This window comes from Oenanthe melanoleuca, chromosome Z, assembly GCF_029582105.1.
Source record: "Oenanthe melanoleuca isolate GR-GAL-2019-014 chromosome Z, OMel1.0, whole genome shotgun sequence".
NCBI classification, from domain to species: domain Eukaryota; kingdom Metazoa; phylum Chordata; class Aves; order Passeriformes; family Muscicapidae; genus Oenanthe; species Oenanthe melanoleuca.
The window spans coordinates 40,511,392-40,528,691 of NC_079362.1; the positions used below are offsets into that span (position 1 = coordinate 40,511,392).

General features: G+C 38.3%; 1 protein-coding gene across 2 annotated transcripts in view; it reads left to right on the forward strand.

Moving 5' to 3' along the window:
- FRMD3 (FERM domain containing 3) overlaps nucleotides 1-17,300 on the forward strand; it is a 120,896-nt gene that overhangs the window by 62,059 nt on the left and 41,537 nt on the right. For both annotated transcript variants that reach the window (XM_056514441.1, XM_056514440.1), the window contains exons 3-4: nucleotides 6,412-6,454; nucleotides 12,929-13,007. In XM_056514441.1, coding sequence (XP_056370416.1) covers nucleotides 6,412-6,454; nucleotides 12,929-13,007 — 122 coding nt within the window. The remainder of the gene's footprint in view (nucleotides 1-6,411; nucleotides 6,455-12,928; nucleotides 13,008-17,300) is intronic.

The following is a 17,300-nucleotide window of genomic DNA, read 5'->3' on the forward strand; positions in this document are numbered from 1 at the left end:
ACCAAAGCAATTCAGCATTGTACCAGTATTTACTAGGAAAGGAAATTGTAGTCTCTGGCCCATTGGTAATTAATTTATTTATCATGAACTAGTGGTTCTGTTTTTAATGGGAGCTATAGACAAATTGTACAACAGTTCCTTTGGAGAAACCTTTGGAAATGGTCAGCAAAGCTAGAGTGCAGGTGATCTCTGCTTTAGCATTAGCAGCTGTTTAATACCTGTTTCTAAAATCATGTGCCTAGTCCCACGTGAGAGTGGGGAAGGCTGTCAGAAAGACACATCAGATAAATTGCAACCTCAGTTTAATGAAGTTATGGTTTTGTGTAAGGAGCTATAGTACTCCATACAGTTAGGATCTGTCTGGGAGATCTCCAGTCTGTGAAAGAGTAGAACAAGTATTATGGGCAGAAACCTACAGTGACTGAGCCATAGGTTAATAAAAATCTTAATCCTTATCCATGCATATGAACCTCTGCTCCAGGACAGAGTTATCACAAAAGTTACTTTATTTGCATGAACTCTTGCTGCAACACTGCTTGCTGTCTGCAGTTCAGGTCATGCTGGTTGAAAAAAAATAATATAACTGGAAAAGGAACAAAGATGGCTGTAAGAATTATATCTAATAGGAGTGGATTTCATACAGAGATGGATTAGACAAGAGTAATATGTCGAGTAAAGGGAGTGAGTGAGAGAGATTGAGTAAGAGAGAGCCAGAGAGTAAGCAAAAGTGAAGGAGAGAGAAAGATATGATGTAAAATAGCTTGGAGAAGGTGAAGCTTGGTGAAGGCAAAAGTTGCCCTGTAATTCTTAGAACTAGAACACTCTGAAGTAAACTAAGTATAAAGTCACTGGTATTGAGAAATAGCTTTTAGAAAACCACAGGCAGTAATAAATTCATTGTAGCTGTCATAAATTTGAAATATAAAATGGGAGCTTGGACAAATTGGTAAAAGCCTACAAAGATTTACAAAGAAATTTTAATGGAGGCTAGGTGGAAAAAGCCCACTGAGCACAACGGGAACTACTGCTCTGTTCTTTTTCTAAGTGCTTGTTTCAGACTGTTTTCAGAGACTAAGTGTTGAGTTAACTGGCAGCTTGCTTTTACTAGTAGAGCTGCATTTATGTACTAAACAAAAGTATGACAGAAATGAGTAGTTGTGTGAAGAGAATAAATACAAATATACACTTAATTCAGCAGAAATATTACGAAGTGAGTATTTTGTGTGAAGATTAGGAAACTTGTAAGTGAAATAATTTTGCAAGATATATTGATAAAAACAAAGATCATTTTCCCATCAGTTGTGAACTTGTTGTCTGGGATAATGTAGTGGCTCATGCATACATCAATATATGCAGATTTTATGGCCAGATGTTCAACTGATATAGAGACTATGGGTTAGTTCAGCTACTCCAAAACACAGCACTGATAATTCAGAAATTTGTTTAATAAATTCCAGTTCAGAATCATACAAAGGTAGTTCTGTTCCAGTATATCTGACTACCTTTTCTGGACCAGATAAAAGTTTGTGATAATGATGTACCTTGTTTCTTCCTCATTAACATGCCACTAAATAGCATCAGTGCCCTGATTTTGGAAAAAATACAGAGGAGCAGCTCTTTTGCTACAGCAGAACAATGTCAATATTCTTGGTACAAAAGTTCTTAAAACCATGAAAAACTGGGATTGGCCTAGGGCATGAGAAAGGAAACACACATTATGTCCTGGGCCCTTTGGCATCTCTTGTTACTCTATGGAGTGGACATCTAATTATTTCCCTTGTCTGAACTTCCATGAGCTTTGGAGGATATTAGGATGTTATTACCTTTCATTTTTTTCTTTCTTCTTTTTTTTTTGTTTTTTTTTTTGGCATGTGGTGACTTCATGCAAGTCACTTCTTTGAAGCTAAAGCAAATTTACCATGATTTTGCTCTTTACTCAAGGAAAATATTAGATACTTATTTTCAAGAGTAATATAGGGTGGAGTTTTAAATAAAATTAATTATTTTTTGCTTTTCTAGCAGTGTTTCATGTCTCCATTCTCCTGCTCTCTTCTGTCGAGTAAACAAAATTTTCCAATCTAGCACTTGCCTGGAATATTTTTGTAAAACTTGCAGGTTCTTCTGATTCTGTTTTACTATATGCACACACAAGCACTTGGCTAAGTATGGCTTGCCAAATGAAATTTAAATATTCATGGTATTTGTGCACTTTCAGTTGCCCCTTTCTAGCTGCTCCTCTTGCAAACACTGGGACTTAATCAAAAGCCTTATGGCTTGGAAGAGGTGAGAACCTTTGCTTTTCAGGTGGTGAGGTGCTGGAGCAGGTTGCCCAGAGCAGCTGTGGTTGCTCCATCCCGTGAGTGTTCAAGGCCAGGAAGGATGAAACTCTGAGCAGCCTGGTCTTGTGACAGGTCAATGTCAATGGCATGGCAGGTGGAACAGAATAGTCTTCAACATCCCTTTCAACCTAGGCCATTCTTTCCTCACAGGTTCTTAATTTAAAACTCTTAATCCTCTGCTGAATCAAGACCAAGCTCAGTCCTCTCAGACCTTCTCAAGTGAAGGGCTCCATTCGAAACAGGTTGCAACCTGCCCAAGTGTTTTTACTGGAAGCATATCAGTGTGCAGTTAAATAGTTTCTAGAATGGTGTGTTTACCCTTGCAGGGTGTCCTTGTTCACCCTGAGCTTTTGCTGTGAAAGCTGATAGCACATCAGCTGCTCAGCATTTGCGGGTAAGCAAGAACACACCTGGCCTCGCTAATGACTACTCAGCGCCACTCAAGGGCTGATCAGAACTGAAGGCTCTATTTACAAAGTAAAAATTGCACTAGTCTGAAACACAGCACAGAATTGCAGTGATATCTTAGTCAGAAGGCAATGCTTATTTTAGGATCCCAGCACCAAAAGTGATATCCATGATAGTTTGCTTATGCGCCACTGGCACTTGAAGCACCAAGACTTGTTAGGTCATGACTGACCTTCAAGATTTCTATGTATCTTTCTCTCTCCCTTCTGTTTTCTGTAAGGGCATCTGTCTGATCACTGAGATACCCAGCAGCTACTGAAACCTCTTTTGGCAAAGAGCTTGGAAATTGGTAGTGCAAACATGCATCTCCTCTCAGTATGCTCGACAATGCGTTAGCGGGTTTGGGATCAAAGGATTCTCCTCCCCTTTGGGCAGCAACCATGTTGCTAACATGCTTTCAATGAAACAAGAAGTTCAGCCCCTGCAGGAATGATTTCTGGTGGTCATTAAGTACTACCAGATGTAAAGCCAAGCTGATTTGAGGTTGATTGAGGGTGCAGGCCATCCTTCAATTAAAGCATCCTTTGTGGACTACAGTGTCAAATACATGAGACAGAAGTGAAACAGCTTAAAATGGCTGGAGTTTTTGTCTCTCCCTGATTTGCACACTTTAATGTTAGTAAAGAAATGAAAGATTATTATATCTATTTACAGTTTTATATCTGACTAGTTTTGTTTGGGTTTTTAATTAGTCCTATCAAGTGCAATAAAGAGTACAATAATTACTTACAATGTAGAGTTGAAAACATCTGTGGACTGTTCTGGCAAGGCAGTGTGGCATATGTATTAACAACATTTTTTTGCTGCTGGACATGTAAAATATTTCTAAAATTTATCTTGACTAGCTAACTCAAAATGTTATATATATTTTCCTTTCACCTAAGATTTTTTTTCTTTTTCAGGAAAATTGTTAAAAAAATATTGCTACATGGAAAAAGCATTTTGGAAGACCAAATACTTTTCAATTTAAAGTTTCTGCAGAAACAGTTTGATTAATTTACAGGAACCTTAATCTCCTCCTAACTATAGCAGCTAATTAATCTTGGAATAAATATAGCTTCAATACTGTATAGTAGAGATGAGGCACAGGTATTAATTATTAATAGTCAATGCTGTAGGGCTGAAAGATAAGTACTCAGGGGAAAATCTTTCCAAAAACTCAAGTTGAAATATGCAAACAAATATAGGGGTGGCTATTTCCAGAAGTATTAGCAAGGACTAGGTGTTTATCTTCTCCTGACAGTCAGTGAGCATTAAGCACCTAATTGCTGTGTCTCTAAAAGTCTCCACAAATTATAAGGGAGCTCCTCAGTTTTCTGGAAGATTCAGCTGAATTTTGTACACGTTTGCAATCTTCCACCAACAGAAGGTCACAACAGAAATCTGAGCTTGTAGAAACTGCCTGCCAGTTGCATGACCTCCATGCAAAAGCCTAGATTGCTTAATTGCTTGGTATCTTTTCAATCTGTTTTTAACTCATGAAGGTCAGGTCTTAGTGAAACATGTTTGATTTTGGTCATGTTAGGTAAATCTGAGTTCCTGGGGGTTTGAGGAATTTCATCCATGTTTCCCCTCCTTCATTACTCATGTGGTTGGTTTCATATTTGCAAATTGGCTTTTTTTTACCTCTGACTGTTTTTTACAATAGGTGATCAACTTTTTCAAACTGTTCTAAATGCTGATCTGGTCTGATGCTGATATTTCAGCTTAGTATTTCAAAAAGAAATATCCAGAAAATTGTGTTGCATTTCTACTAGGTGAAAATAGTGAATACTCTCAACTTTCAGTTTCCTGGGAGCAGTACAGCATGGCTTACTGCCCAAGTCCCCCTTTTCTGTCTGGATCTTGGTGAATGTGGGGTGGGTCTGTGAAGAGGTTAAGGAAAGTGCACTTATTTATCTGCGTGTCTTTACTGTTCTGCTATCTCTGAATTCATTCTGGATTATGTATCTTTAAACCACTGCAGACTGTATAAGATTTTTTAAATCAGATTGTCTTTACCTTTTTATGAGCAGCTCTCAGCTCCCTTTATTCAGAGTGAAACATATAAATAATTTATATGTATGATCTAAAAAAAGAATGAAATGAGCTAGATATTTCTGGTAAGTCAGTGAAACCATCATTGCTGATTCAATTCTGTTTCTTTCATCTTTGTCCCTGAAAAGAGAGATACTGGGAAAATGGAATAGGTAAAGAAACGTTGGAGGGTTGTTGTTTTAGTGGGGCTGTTGTTTGAAGTTTGAGGTTATTGTGTTTTTGTTTTGTTTGCACCAGGTTTCTATATCAGTTTCTCAGTGATAAGTGAACTTCAAACAGAAATGTGCTGCAGAGCTTATCTCCAGTACTGCTGTAAACTATATGTGTGTGAGTTTCTGAGCAATCATAGCACATAAACAAATATTTGAAAATTTTCTTTCCAAGGTATTTGTTTTGTCAAAAGTTCACTTTCAGAGAACTAAGTTACGGTTGTCCTGACTTCATCTGAATTCTCGAGATGTAATAATTTTATGTCAGTTATTAACAACTCCTCCAAAATATCTACCCCTGGCCTTTTGGTGTAGTAGAATTACTAAAGGTTATAAGGAGAGAGGATAACCCATGTAGGATATGTTAAGTTTCATGTATGGTTTAATAAATGCCACGATTTCTTTTTGCAGTTGACCAAAGGGTTTTAGAGCTAGAATGAAAGGGTTAAAAATGAAATGCCTTAGTGTGAGGCCTTCCAGTGTTGAGCATGCTTATTAAAAGTGAATGCTGTGCTTTTTGACCAGCTGCTTCCACAGCACAAATCTCATTTTGCTGTGAAGATTTTTGCTTACATGAAAAATACTAATACGAAAGCTGCTGGCTGTGGTCAGAAGTGGCACTTGAATATCAGCATGTTCTTTTGTCTGAGAAAACATCCTCCTGAGCAGGATGCTAGCAGGGGATGTGCTAAGGCTCTTAACTAAAATGTGAGCCTAACTTTTGGTTACAGAAGCACGTGAGTTTATTTTCTAAGTGAATTAAAAAAAAAACAAACAAACTTTTTCTGCCAAAAACATCTTTTCCTGTAAAGTTATGCACCTACTGATGAGCATCCATACCTATCTGCTGTACATTAGCTGCCCATATTCTGAACATTTCCTGGAAAAGTGCAATTTTTTCCTGTGAGATTTTTACTTATGGCTAGAAAAGAACAATATCTTATGTCCTATGTGGTTTGACTGAGGATATAGTACTTGGACATTCTTCAGTTTTAAGAGATATAGAAGACAACACTATGAAGAGACAGTGTTAAGTTTCTGAATAGTCTGTCCTACTGTCTGATATGATCATTCTTCTGGAAAAAAAATGGCTGAAAGTATGAGACTAAAATGTCCACTGCAAGCTGAGGACTACAGCCTGTCCCCTTTAAATGGGTCTCTGATATATCTGTTTTATTTCGATCTCAACTACATCTATCTTACTGACACTGGTGATATCAAGTATATTTATACAGTACAAATTCATTATAGAGGTGCATTTCTCATTCATGTATGTCTCAGCGAAACAAAATTCCTACATCTCATTTTTTGTCTGCTGTGATCCATATTAACCTCTGCTCTCTGCTTTGTCTTTCCAGCACTGGCTTGAGCCCAACAAGTCCATCTTCAAGCAAATGAAATGTAAGTCTTGAAGGCTCATGTTTCTAAACTGATTTTTAAATAACTGGAGGTCTTCTTGTGTTTCCATGCAGTAATTTAGAATAAGCTTCATTTGTTTCTCAGTGTAAACAGGTCTTTCTTGTTAGCACATGAAGGAGTTCTAAAAACTCCATGCTACCCTGATCTTACCATCTCACAGTGCTCTGCACATCAAAAGCTTTTCCTTACTGCTCATGGCTACAGCCAGAGGCCAGCAGACATGGGGTGGCAGATCTGGTCAGAAGACCTCTATGTTCCAGCTCTCATTTTAGTCAGATGCAATCAGCCACTGGGAGATGGCAATAAAAATGTAGTGTTGCAATTGCTTCTGGGTCTTCCCTGGTTTTCCTTTCTGCTGCCCCTTGCTTCCTGAAAATGCAGAGCATTGGCTTGAGATCATTTTCACTGTCCAGAAAACAAGTATTAGCCCAAGTATTGTGGGCTAAATGGTGAGCTTTCTGCCACAGGTAAGGGGAACTTAAGATCAGTATTTTAAAAAGTGTCTTAAAAACAGGAATGTATTACTTTAATTATCTTTTTGAAATGTCACTGTCTGGCCTATGGTTTCCATTAAATAGTCCAACTGTGAAGACCCCTTCAGGAAGAGAACTGCTTTGGTACTCAGCTTATATCCAACAGCAGAAGATAGTTTATTTGGCAGTTCTGGAGAACTGACATGGCACATCAGAAGTTGTGTCTTAGTCACTGCCTGTCCATCCATCCATCCATCTATCTATCTATCTATCTATCTATCTATCTATCTATCTATCTATCTATCCATCCATCCATCCATCCATCCATCTATCTATCTATCTATCTATCTATCTATCTATCTATCTATCTATCTATCTATCTATCTATCTGTCTATCTATCTATCTGCCTACCCACCCACCCACCTACCCACCTATCTACTTACCTTATGAAAAAAGGAGAATTTCATCCTCATATTGCTTGTATACAGTTTTCTATTTTAAGCATTAGTACAAGGAGCCTTTGGTGTGGGAGATAATGTATTTGCTTTAAAATTTGATGAGGCTTAAGAGATTGTCTAACACATAAAGCCAGTTAATACTGGATGTTGACTGCACTATATGGAATACTTCAAGGAATTCTTCCATTGATGCAGCTGTACTGCAATATATGTATATACATGTATATATATATGCCAACACACAAATATCTGACAAATTCAGTGTGAACTTCTATATCTAGTGATTAGCTAGCTGGAGTACTATCCAGTAATAATTAAGTTCAAAAATGTCAAATTAGAACTAAGTTGTGCTCAATAATGCTAGTAGAGGAAGAAAAGAGGGAATTGTAATAATTGTAAATCATCTTAATCTCTTGCTTCCTTTCGATGTGTTATCAAAAGCAGAACAGTTTCCTGAATGTATCCTCTGGTCTGCATTTGTGTCACTGCTTTTACCCCAAAAAGCATAAGGGCTCCTTCCTCTTGTGCCCTTTGCATAGCAAAACATGCAGGGGCTCTGCCAGGAGATGTTCTGAGAGTGTTTTGACTTGTTCAAAAGAACCTTTCTTGCACATGGATGTTGCCTAGATGTGATAGACGGTGGTCCATGAATTCTGTAGGTGTAGTGAATTGACGGCCTCATCACAGGATTTCTGTGGCTTTTGTGATAGAATCCTAATCAAAACTCCAGAAATAAAAGAATACATAGCAAAAAAGCAAAATAAAAAGCAGCTAGCATGATGTTGTTTACCGTAGTGAAAAAATATTCAGTTTACTATGAAAAAGTTTAGACTTAGAAGAAGAAATTATTGATACTCATTTATAAAACATCCCAGTCTCAGGTGGCACAAGTGAGGACTGAAATTGGTAGCAGGTGGAAAGTCTAAAAACTGAAGCAATAAAGTGACTGGTTAATAGCACATATGTTATTAATGCATAACTTCTGGGAGAAATTATGTTAGAAAGCTGTTCACAGTGACTGGACTAGTTGGATATTTCCTTTTATTTCTTTGCATTAAGGAATTCAGGAAGGAATGAATAATTTTCTCTGATAATACTAATGACTCAAAAAGTTCTAAATCCAGTTGAATGCTTAGATTTACACAGAATTGTGAAGCACTTGAATATGTGCAGAAAAATTTCAAAAATACTGTATTCTTGAGCTCAGCTACCATTTGTGGGGAGCTTCCTTTTCTTCCAGCACAGCAGCAAGTTTTTCACTCTGTTTATTCCTGCAGCTCAATACTGACAAATATTTGGAGCAGAAAAAGTTTGACTAGTAGAAGTATTCTAGTATACATTTTAGTAGGTACTAGCTTTCATGGCCTCAGTAGTACATGAACCATTCAGGCATAATCTCTCTATATAGTCAGGTTGTACAGAACTCAAAATCTGGCAACAATACATTTCTGTCTATGGAAAAGGATGTTGTATCTTTGAAGCTCTGAAGTGTCCATAGGATCTTGCAAGACGTGCCACAATTTAAATTTCTTTGGCTTTGGAAAAAAATTTCTTTAATTTCATATTTGGTAACATTGTTATATGACAGGTATATGTCTTATAATGTACTAAACTATATTTAAATGCTTTCTGGTGCCACATAAAAAAATGAAGGCATGGTATCTTTTTTGTCTCACCATCTACCTTTGCATATGCCATTGTAATGTTTGTGTTTTAATGTGATGTTAAAGTCTAATGCCTCAGCTGCTTTTACCACTAATTTTGCATGAGAGTGAAAAATTTAGTTTCTGAGAAATGTCCTGAACCACTGCCAGGGTTGTTTGTACAGATTGAAGCCAATTGGTGACCCATGATCAGCAGTTGTAAGCAGCATGTTTCCAATAGTGTGATAGAAGACTCTCTGGAAGGTTACCTAAAGATGCTGTATCTTTGCAGTCCAGGATACAGAACTTCTAAAACAAGTTTTTTCTGCTCTTTTGCATGTGTATATTGTTATTCTCTCCCAAATGCTGGCAGAAAAGTTCTCTATTTGACAATCTCATATTTTATGAGCTTAAATACTTGCATTTTCTGTCTAGGAATGTTCTGGTGTAAAACCTGAGTCACATCAGCACTAATGTTTAAGTGAAGAAGAGTTTTCCCATGCATTTTCTCTCTTGTTGCTTTTTGATTACTTTTAAAGATTATTCTGCATATATAGTAATGTGCAGCTCTCCTGAAACCTGCTTGATGGGAAATATCCAAATGTGTGGGTTTTGTTGTTGATGACAGTGGAACACAATAATTTCTGTTGCTCTGATGTGCAGGAGTTCTAAATTTTCATGTTTTTCTTGCTGCCTTGCCATAGCTGAAAGAGCTTAGGTTTAGATTACATATCATGGAAAAATTATTTACTGTGAGGGTGGTGAGGCACTGTTGCCCACGAAGGTAGTGAGTGTCCTGTCCTTGGATGTGTTCAAGGCCAGGTTGGAACCTGATCTAGTGCAAGCTGTTCCTGCCCAGGAGGGCTGGAACTAGACAATCTTTAAGGTCTCTTCAAACCCAAACCACTCTATGATTCTGTGATCTAAAACAGTAATACTAAAAGGGTGCTCTCCTGTGTCAGGTCATGGGAATTTTTCAATTAATTTCCGTGATCTCTAATACTGTCCTAAAACCTGAAAGGAGGTGGAATGAACCAGGGGATCTCAATACAAATACAAAGAAAACTTTAATCAAATATGAGATTCATAAATACATGTACAATGAGGGTAGTAGTTTTGTGTGATCCTTTAGGCACTAATCTGAATGCTGTGTATTCTATGATCCTCATGAAGATTTAATAAAAGTATTTTAAGCTTTATTATGAACACCTGCTTCTGCAAGTTCTGCTGTTTCAGGAAGGTTTGTTGTTAACATTTCCACTTTATTATGTAAGTGGTCAAAAGTAATTTTAAGGAATTGAGAAATTATGTGTCTTGACAATCACATCTCTTGAGCTGATAGAATTCAATGCCTGTCTTGGTTTCTTCTATGAGAAACCAAAGAGAGAACATGAAGTCCCCATGTGTGTTTCTCCAGTGTGATAAAATCTAGAAGATAAAGGCCTTGCTAAATGTTTACATATCATCAAATGTCTCTTTGGAAGAACATTAGGCTTATGATCTCCATCTTAAAAGATGGAGAGTAAAGTAGATAGCTTTGGCAGTTCCCTCCTTCCCCGTTCAAATGTTCATTGTGGCTGGTTTTCCAATTAGGATAAGAAACAGAAAAAGAGGATCTCCTTCTGTAGTTGCAGGGAACATTCTTATCTCCAGAGATTAATTAGATGGACAGGTTTATATTCTTTTTACCATTTCAAATTGCAAGTTGTTTTTGTTCCATTCTTGCAAAGCAATAGAGAAGGGATCTTGGCTTAGCAGGCTGCAGCAGACTTGTATTTGCTGCACTGCTGAGGAGGAGTATTGTTACAGAAGCTCGAGCCTAGGAAAAGATTTGTGAAATAGGATTTAAGCTGCCTTGACAAATCTCTTGCATGTCCTGTGCATTGGTGTGTACTTCTGTCACATACTGTTCTTCTGCTACAAGTAAAACATTTCCTACTTTAACCTTTCCTATGGATGTGGGCTATTTTTATAATGCAGTGCAGTGTATGCTGCCGTTTCCTCACTCTGACACTCTTTGCATATAGGGCAGCTGATACTTTTATGTGGTTTCCACATAGTGCCAGAATGGGACTCTTCTATTATAACCTTTTTTATTTATTTATTTTTACCCCAGACAAATTTTAAATTTTTTTTTTTAATTGACATCTGGAAAATTGGGTAAAATTCACTACATTTTTGGGGTCTTGCAGTAGGCTTGTATTTGCTAGGGCCCTGAAGACCCATTCATTAGCTATTCTTATATCTGCATCATTATTTGCAAACTAATTCTAAATCTGCCAAAACATTTATAGTTTAGTTTTTTTTCTCTGGTGGAAGAGCTCTTGTTTGTTTAGCATGGGTTGTCTCTTCTGTCACATTTTTAAAGTGGAACAGGATTCCAAAAGCGCAGCTTTTCCTCCCTTGCTTAGTTTTAACATGGTTGTTGAGCAGTGACAGAACCATTTAAGATGACTTAAGTTATCTTTTGCTTTGTCCAGGCAAGATGACTCCTTAGTGAGTTTCTGCATGGCTGCCTTCCTTTCTGGGACAGTGAATTTGAATTCATTTTACCTTCTACTTTACTGTTTCAGGGCAGGGAAGACATAACCATGTCTTCTGTTTTGCAGACTATTTCCAGTCACTCTAGGACAATGCTGCAGCCACAGCTAAGACAGCAAAAGCCACAGAAAACAGACTGTTTCTCTATCCTTCAGAGGTCTTCTCCAGATCTGAAAAGTGTGAAAATATCTCTTGATATTTTTTTTCCTTAATTTCTTCTTAATTTCTATTTATTGTTGATTATTTGCATTTTTCCTTTTCCTATATTTTTTATATTTCCATTCCCATCCCCTCTGAAATTCCTCCTTGTGTCTTAAATGAATAGTTATTTAAACAGGGGGAAAAAGGTGAAATAAGCAGTTTTTCTGGAGGCTGACTGTACCTAAAATAAGTACAATGTGATGTTTTCAAAAAGGAAAATATTCCTTTATCTTCAGGAAGGGTTGAGCCTTCCAAAATATACCAGCCATAACAAAAGATTTAATGCCCTTTCAGTTCCTATTGCTGTTGTACATCACATGGAACTGTGTGATATCCAGAGATGTGTTTCTGGAACATTGCAGCATACAGGTAAATACTGCAGTCAGAGTAGCTTGAAGAGTGTCATGATTGTTGAACTAATTACCATATGAAGTTTATACAAGCCTATAAACTGGTAAGCTTAAGAAGATGGTACCATAAAATGTTCTGTTATGATTTACAGTTTTAAAGAGTAATTATTGATTTCATTTGGTGGTATCTTCCATTTTCTCTGGATTTTTTTTCCCTTTCCTTCTGCCTTCCCTTTTTCTTCTGTAAAAGCACTATCCCTTCATGGTTTTGGAAATTTAAAATTGACTGTGTACACTGAGAATATAACAAAACAAAAATATTTTTAAACTAACTAGAATATTTTAGATCTGCACTTTGCTTTGAGAGCCAATGATTTCAAAATTTAAATATTTCCTGATGTTGTGATCCCTTCCTCTTTCTCCTTTCCCTTTTCCCCTTCCCTGTTTCTTTTTCCCCTCTTTCTTTTCTATTGAAAAGATTGTATGTCAGACCTGGTTTTGGTACCATTGCTCAGAGTTAGGTACTATAATCTTATTAAATACATAAACATTTTTCTACTGTCTTTAGTTTCGTTAACTAAATGGTTTCTTCAATTTTGTAGTATTATCATTGCTTACTGCTTATCATTTGCCTAAAAAGACCATCCCAGAATAATATATAATAATGTTCTTGCTTGAATCTCTGCTTAAACTAACCAATAATAACACACTTTGAGGTCACTTCTTCAGAGTGGCTTAAGCAATGTTTGTTTGCTACTGTTCTCATGCTTTTTCTGTATAATGTTTCAGCTCATCCACCATATACCATGTGCTTTAGAGTGAAATTCTACCCACATGAACCCTTGAAGATTAAAGAAGAGCTCACCAGGTATTTTTTTTTGTTTTGTTTTGTTTTTGTTTGGTTGTTTGTTTGGTTGTTTTTTTGTTTTGTTTTGTCTTGTTTTGGTTCTTCTTTTAGTCTATACATTTAATGTGCATTGCTAACAAGCTCAAGAAAAGGCAGATTGTTGTCTAGGGTACAGTTCTCACTGTTTCTGGTAAAATTAGCACAGGCTGACATTTGCTATATTGATCATCTTTTTTTTACTGTCACATCTATAGTTCTTCTAAAGCAGTTTGATGGAGCACTCTACAAGTACTTTCAAAAAAATGAAGCAGTGGTCAAACAACTGGGCAAAACTTATCCTGGTTCCTTCCCTTCCCTTCCCTTCCCTTCCCTTCCCTTCCCTTCCCTTCCCTTCCCTTCCCTTCCCTTCCCTTCCCTTCCCTTCCCTTCCCTTCCCTTCCCTTCCCTTCCCTTCCCTTCCCTTCCCTTCCCTTCCCTTCCCTTCCCTTCCCTTCCCTTCCCTTCCCTTCCCTTCCCTTCCCTTCCCTTCCCTTCCCTTCCCTTCCCTTCCCTTCCCTTCCCTTCCCTTCCCTTCCCTTCCCTTCCCTTCCCTTCCCTTCCCTTCCCTTCCCTTCCCTTCCCTTCCCTTCCCTTCCCTTCCCTTCCCTTCCCTTCCCTTCCCTTCCCTTCCCTTCCCTTCCCTTCCCTTCCCTTCCCTTCCCTTCCCTTCCCTTCCCTTCCCTTCCCTTCCCTTCCCTTCCCTTCCCTTCCCTTCCCTTCCCTTCCCTTCCCTTCCCTTCCCTTCCCTTCCCTTCCCTTCCCTTCCCTTCCCTTCCCTTCCCTTCCCTTCCCTTCCCTTCCCTTCCCTTCCCTTCCCTTCCCTTCCCTTCCCTGAAACTTCCCTTCCCTTCCCTTCCCTGAAACTTCCCTTCCCTGAAACTTCCCTGAAACTTCCCTTCCCTGAAACTTCCCTTCCCTTCCCTTCCCTTCCCTTCCCTTCCCTTCCCTTCCCTTCCCTTCCCTTCCCTTCCCTTCCCTTCCCTTCCCTTCCCTTCCCTTCCCTTCCCTTCCCTTCCCTTCCCTTCCCTTCCCTTCCCTTCCCTTCCCTTCCCTTCCCTTCCCTTCCCTTCCCTTCCCTTCCCTTCCCTTCCCTTCCCTTCCCTTCCCTTCCCTTCTCCCTTCCCTTCCCTGCTCCCTCCCTTCCCTTCCCTGCCCTGCTCCCTGCCCTGCTCCCTGCCCTGCCCTGCCCTGCCCTGCCCTCCTTTCTGAAATAATCTGGAAGTTTAATTCAGTACTATTTCAACAGGTTTATGTATAGTCTCACTTTTCTCTTGGGTGTGTCTTTTGGATCAAAAATAAGATAATATTATCAAAGTACTGACTATAGCAAACTGATATAGAGGTGCAATATGTTCACATTTTTCGAATACAGCTGCTCTGGAGGGTAAGAATTCTTACTGCTTATGTCAGAATTTTGAAATTTATGGTGTGAAAACGGAGCTGTACAACAGTTCAGTTGTACTTTATGAATGGGAGCTTTGTCCTTCCTACTACCCATTGTGAATATTCCATTGCTCTGGGCATTTTTCCAAGAGCTGTACATGAGGGTGAAAAGCAGAGAAGCGCAGCTCTGTTGAGCTCTGTGCAGGGCTGTATGCACGCTGCAGCCTGTTAGAGAGCAGGCCAAGCTGCTGGCTGCTGGCTGCCTGCTGAGCCCCTCAGACTCGCTGCCTTCGCTCTCCACCAGCTCCTCCCTGGCACTGCATGTGCTTGTGCTCACCAGACACTTCATGAGTGTGGCTGATCCCATGGTCACTGGCTCACTCTGAAGGTTTCAGAAGCAGCCTGTGTTCTGCTGAATGGCACATTTGCAGTTTGTACAGAACAGCTGGAGCATGCTGTTCATAGTATCGCTGTTTATCTTGGATGAAACACTGGAATTGTTCAGCTGAGTGAATGGGGTGTACACCAGGAAGTCAATGGATTTTCATGATTTGATACTGTTTGCCCTCGGATGAACATTTTACCTTTTATGACCCAGAGTATGATTGTATAGACCTTTCTCATTCTAAATTACCTGACTTTTTAAAAACTTCTTGGATATCCTCCTAGGATAAGTGTTATTGAAATGCAAAGCACCAAGAATTGGCTCACTGATGTGTGTACTGTGCTGTGAGTATATTTTAGTCTTTGCTAGGATATTTCAAATGAATTTTTGAGGTCAAATTGTTGTGTGAAAAATGGGTTGCAGTCTTTTATAAAAAATAATTCCATTAACTTAAAAAGATGCTTAAAAAGGTGAAATATAATTTGAGACATCATTAATTCAACATGTTTTTGTATCTGATCATCTTAATACTTTACCAATGTTGTTACTTGGGAAGCTTTGCTTCATCTCTGCCCATATGTTTTACATGATAACAAAATACAGAAAATGCTCCTGAAGTGAGAAAGTAAAGTGCAGTCATGTAACCCACCTCTGAGAATTGGCTTCATGACCAAAGCAGAGGTCAGATTCAAGTTGATGGTCTAGATTGGCTGGAGTTATTTTTCTTTTCCTTGAATCGCAATGATTGGTGAAATTCAAGCAGAAGAATGTTTATTAGCTTTTGACAGAGCACTGTCACGAAACCTTGAGGACTTGTTGGCTTCTTGGTAAATTTTTGCTTTGCCTTTTGTTTTCAGTGCTGCTGCTTTCACTTGACAATCATATTTTTTGCTGTGTGTTCTTAAGATGTTTTGAAAATAAATTAATAATATTGCCACCCTTTGACTTAAAAGCCATCTGTGCTTTGCAGGTGTTTGTACAGCCAGCTGAGTGAGGGTAATAGTGCTTTACATTTCTGTCACTGTCTGTGCCTATGCATGTCAGGGCTCCTCTCTCACTTCTTCAGCTGGGTGGAAATCTGATGGGTGTCTGTGGTCCCCATTTAAATAATGAAATTAAGTTACAGTAAGACATCCTGTCACACTGCCATACCACTCTGGTTCAGAACATTAATTAACCCTGTGGTTAATTCCTCATGTGGATTATTGTCAATGCAGTCTTTGTAAAAGCTTTATAGAAATAAATCTTTAATGAAACATCTTAGTGATATCAGAGAGACTTACAGTTCTTAAAAATAATTGGTTTTCCTACTCTTCCTTAGAAATAACTGATGAAAAAAAATCATCTATTCAGTACATGGAGCTGTATGTCTGTGGTTTCTAAAGGTTTGATTTCTGTGAAACCAGTGTACAATGGTTCAATAACAATAGTATCTGGTAACAAAAAGTATCACGGTAACAATAGTATGTCTACTATTCAGTATTTAGACATGACTCACAGGAAGAAAATTTAAGAGTTGTCCCCTCAGATTATTGATGCTTCATTACTGTCCTACCTTTTATAGGTTGGGCTTGACTGTAATCCTTGAGTTATTCTGTGGTTTAGCATGTGAAACTATTTTCAGAAAATGAAGGTGGAGAATGACCCATCTGAAGTTATCACAATGTCTGTAATATTATAGGAAAAAAACCCCTGTAGCAGTCTGAAAACACTGCATGTTTGGAGGCCAGGAGTGCCTTGGGCAACATGATGCTGCATGCTTGCCTGTCACTGCATTGTATTACACTAAGGAAAACTAAGAATATTGTCAGTCTCATTGTACCTTTCCAGCCACTTACTTTCAGCTTCTCTTGTTTTAATTAGCAATGATTTTCACAGCTATGCTTTTGAAATAAAATCAGTGCAAGTCTTTGGGTGTCAAGGCACTCTGAAGTATTATTGCTAAAGAAGAAATTCTGTGGAAAATATTTCTGCTTCTCACTATGGAAGGGAGGTTCATGTGGTGCTTGGTCACTGTTTTCCCTAGAGTGAACTGATGTTAGTGTAGTAACTCAAGTTGTCTTCAGAGGCCGTGGGACCTGTTGTCTTGATCTCTCTTGCTTATGTAGTGACAGACCTCCTAAGACACAACCTGTCAATGAAGTCCAAATCTTAATGCACTTCAGTGCTTCTCAGCTCATCAGCTTAATGGGTGTCAACATGGGTTTAGAAAATCTGTCCTTATTTTTGGAAATAGTTTCCACAGCAGGGCACTGAAGCTGCACATTTGAAACATGTTTGAGAAAGACTAAAGACATACTTTTTCTTTTTAATTAGGCAATTTTCCCAATGCCTTTTAAAAAATTATGATGAGAAAGTGGCAAGGATTTCACTTATTTTTCTCAAATTATTTGCCCTCTGCTTGTATGCTGGAGACTCAGCAGACTTCAACACAAGCAGGGTATATATTTTTTAATGGTTCATATAATCTTTTAAATGGAGAAAGATGCTCAGCCTTAGTAAAAGAA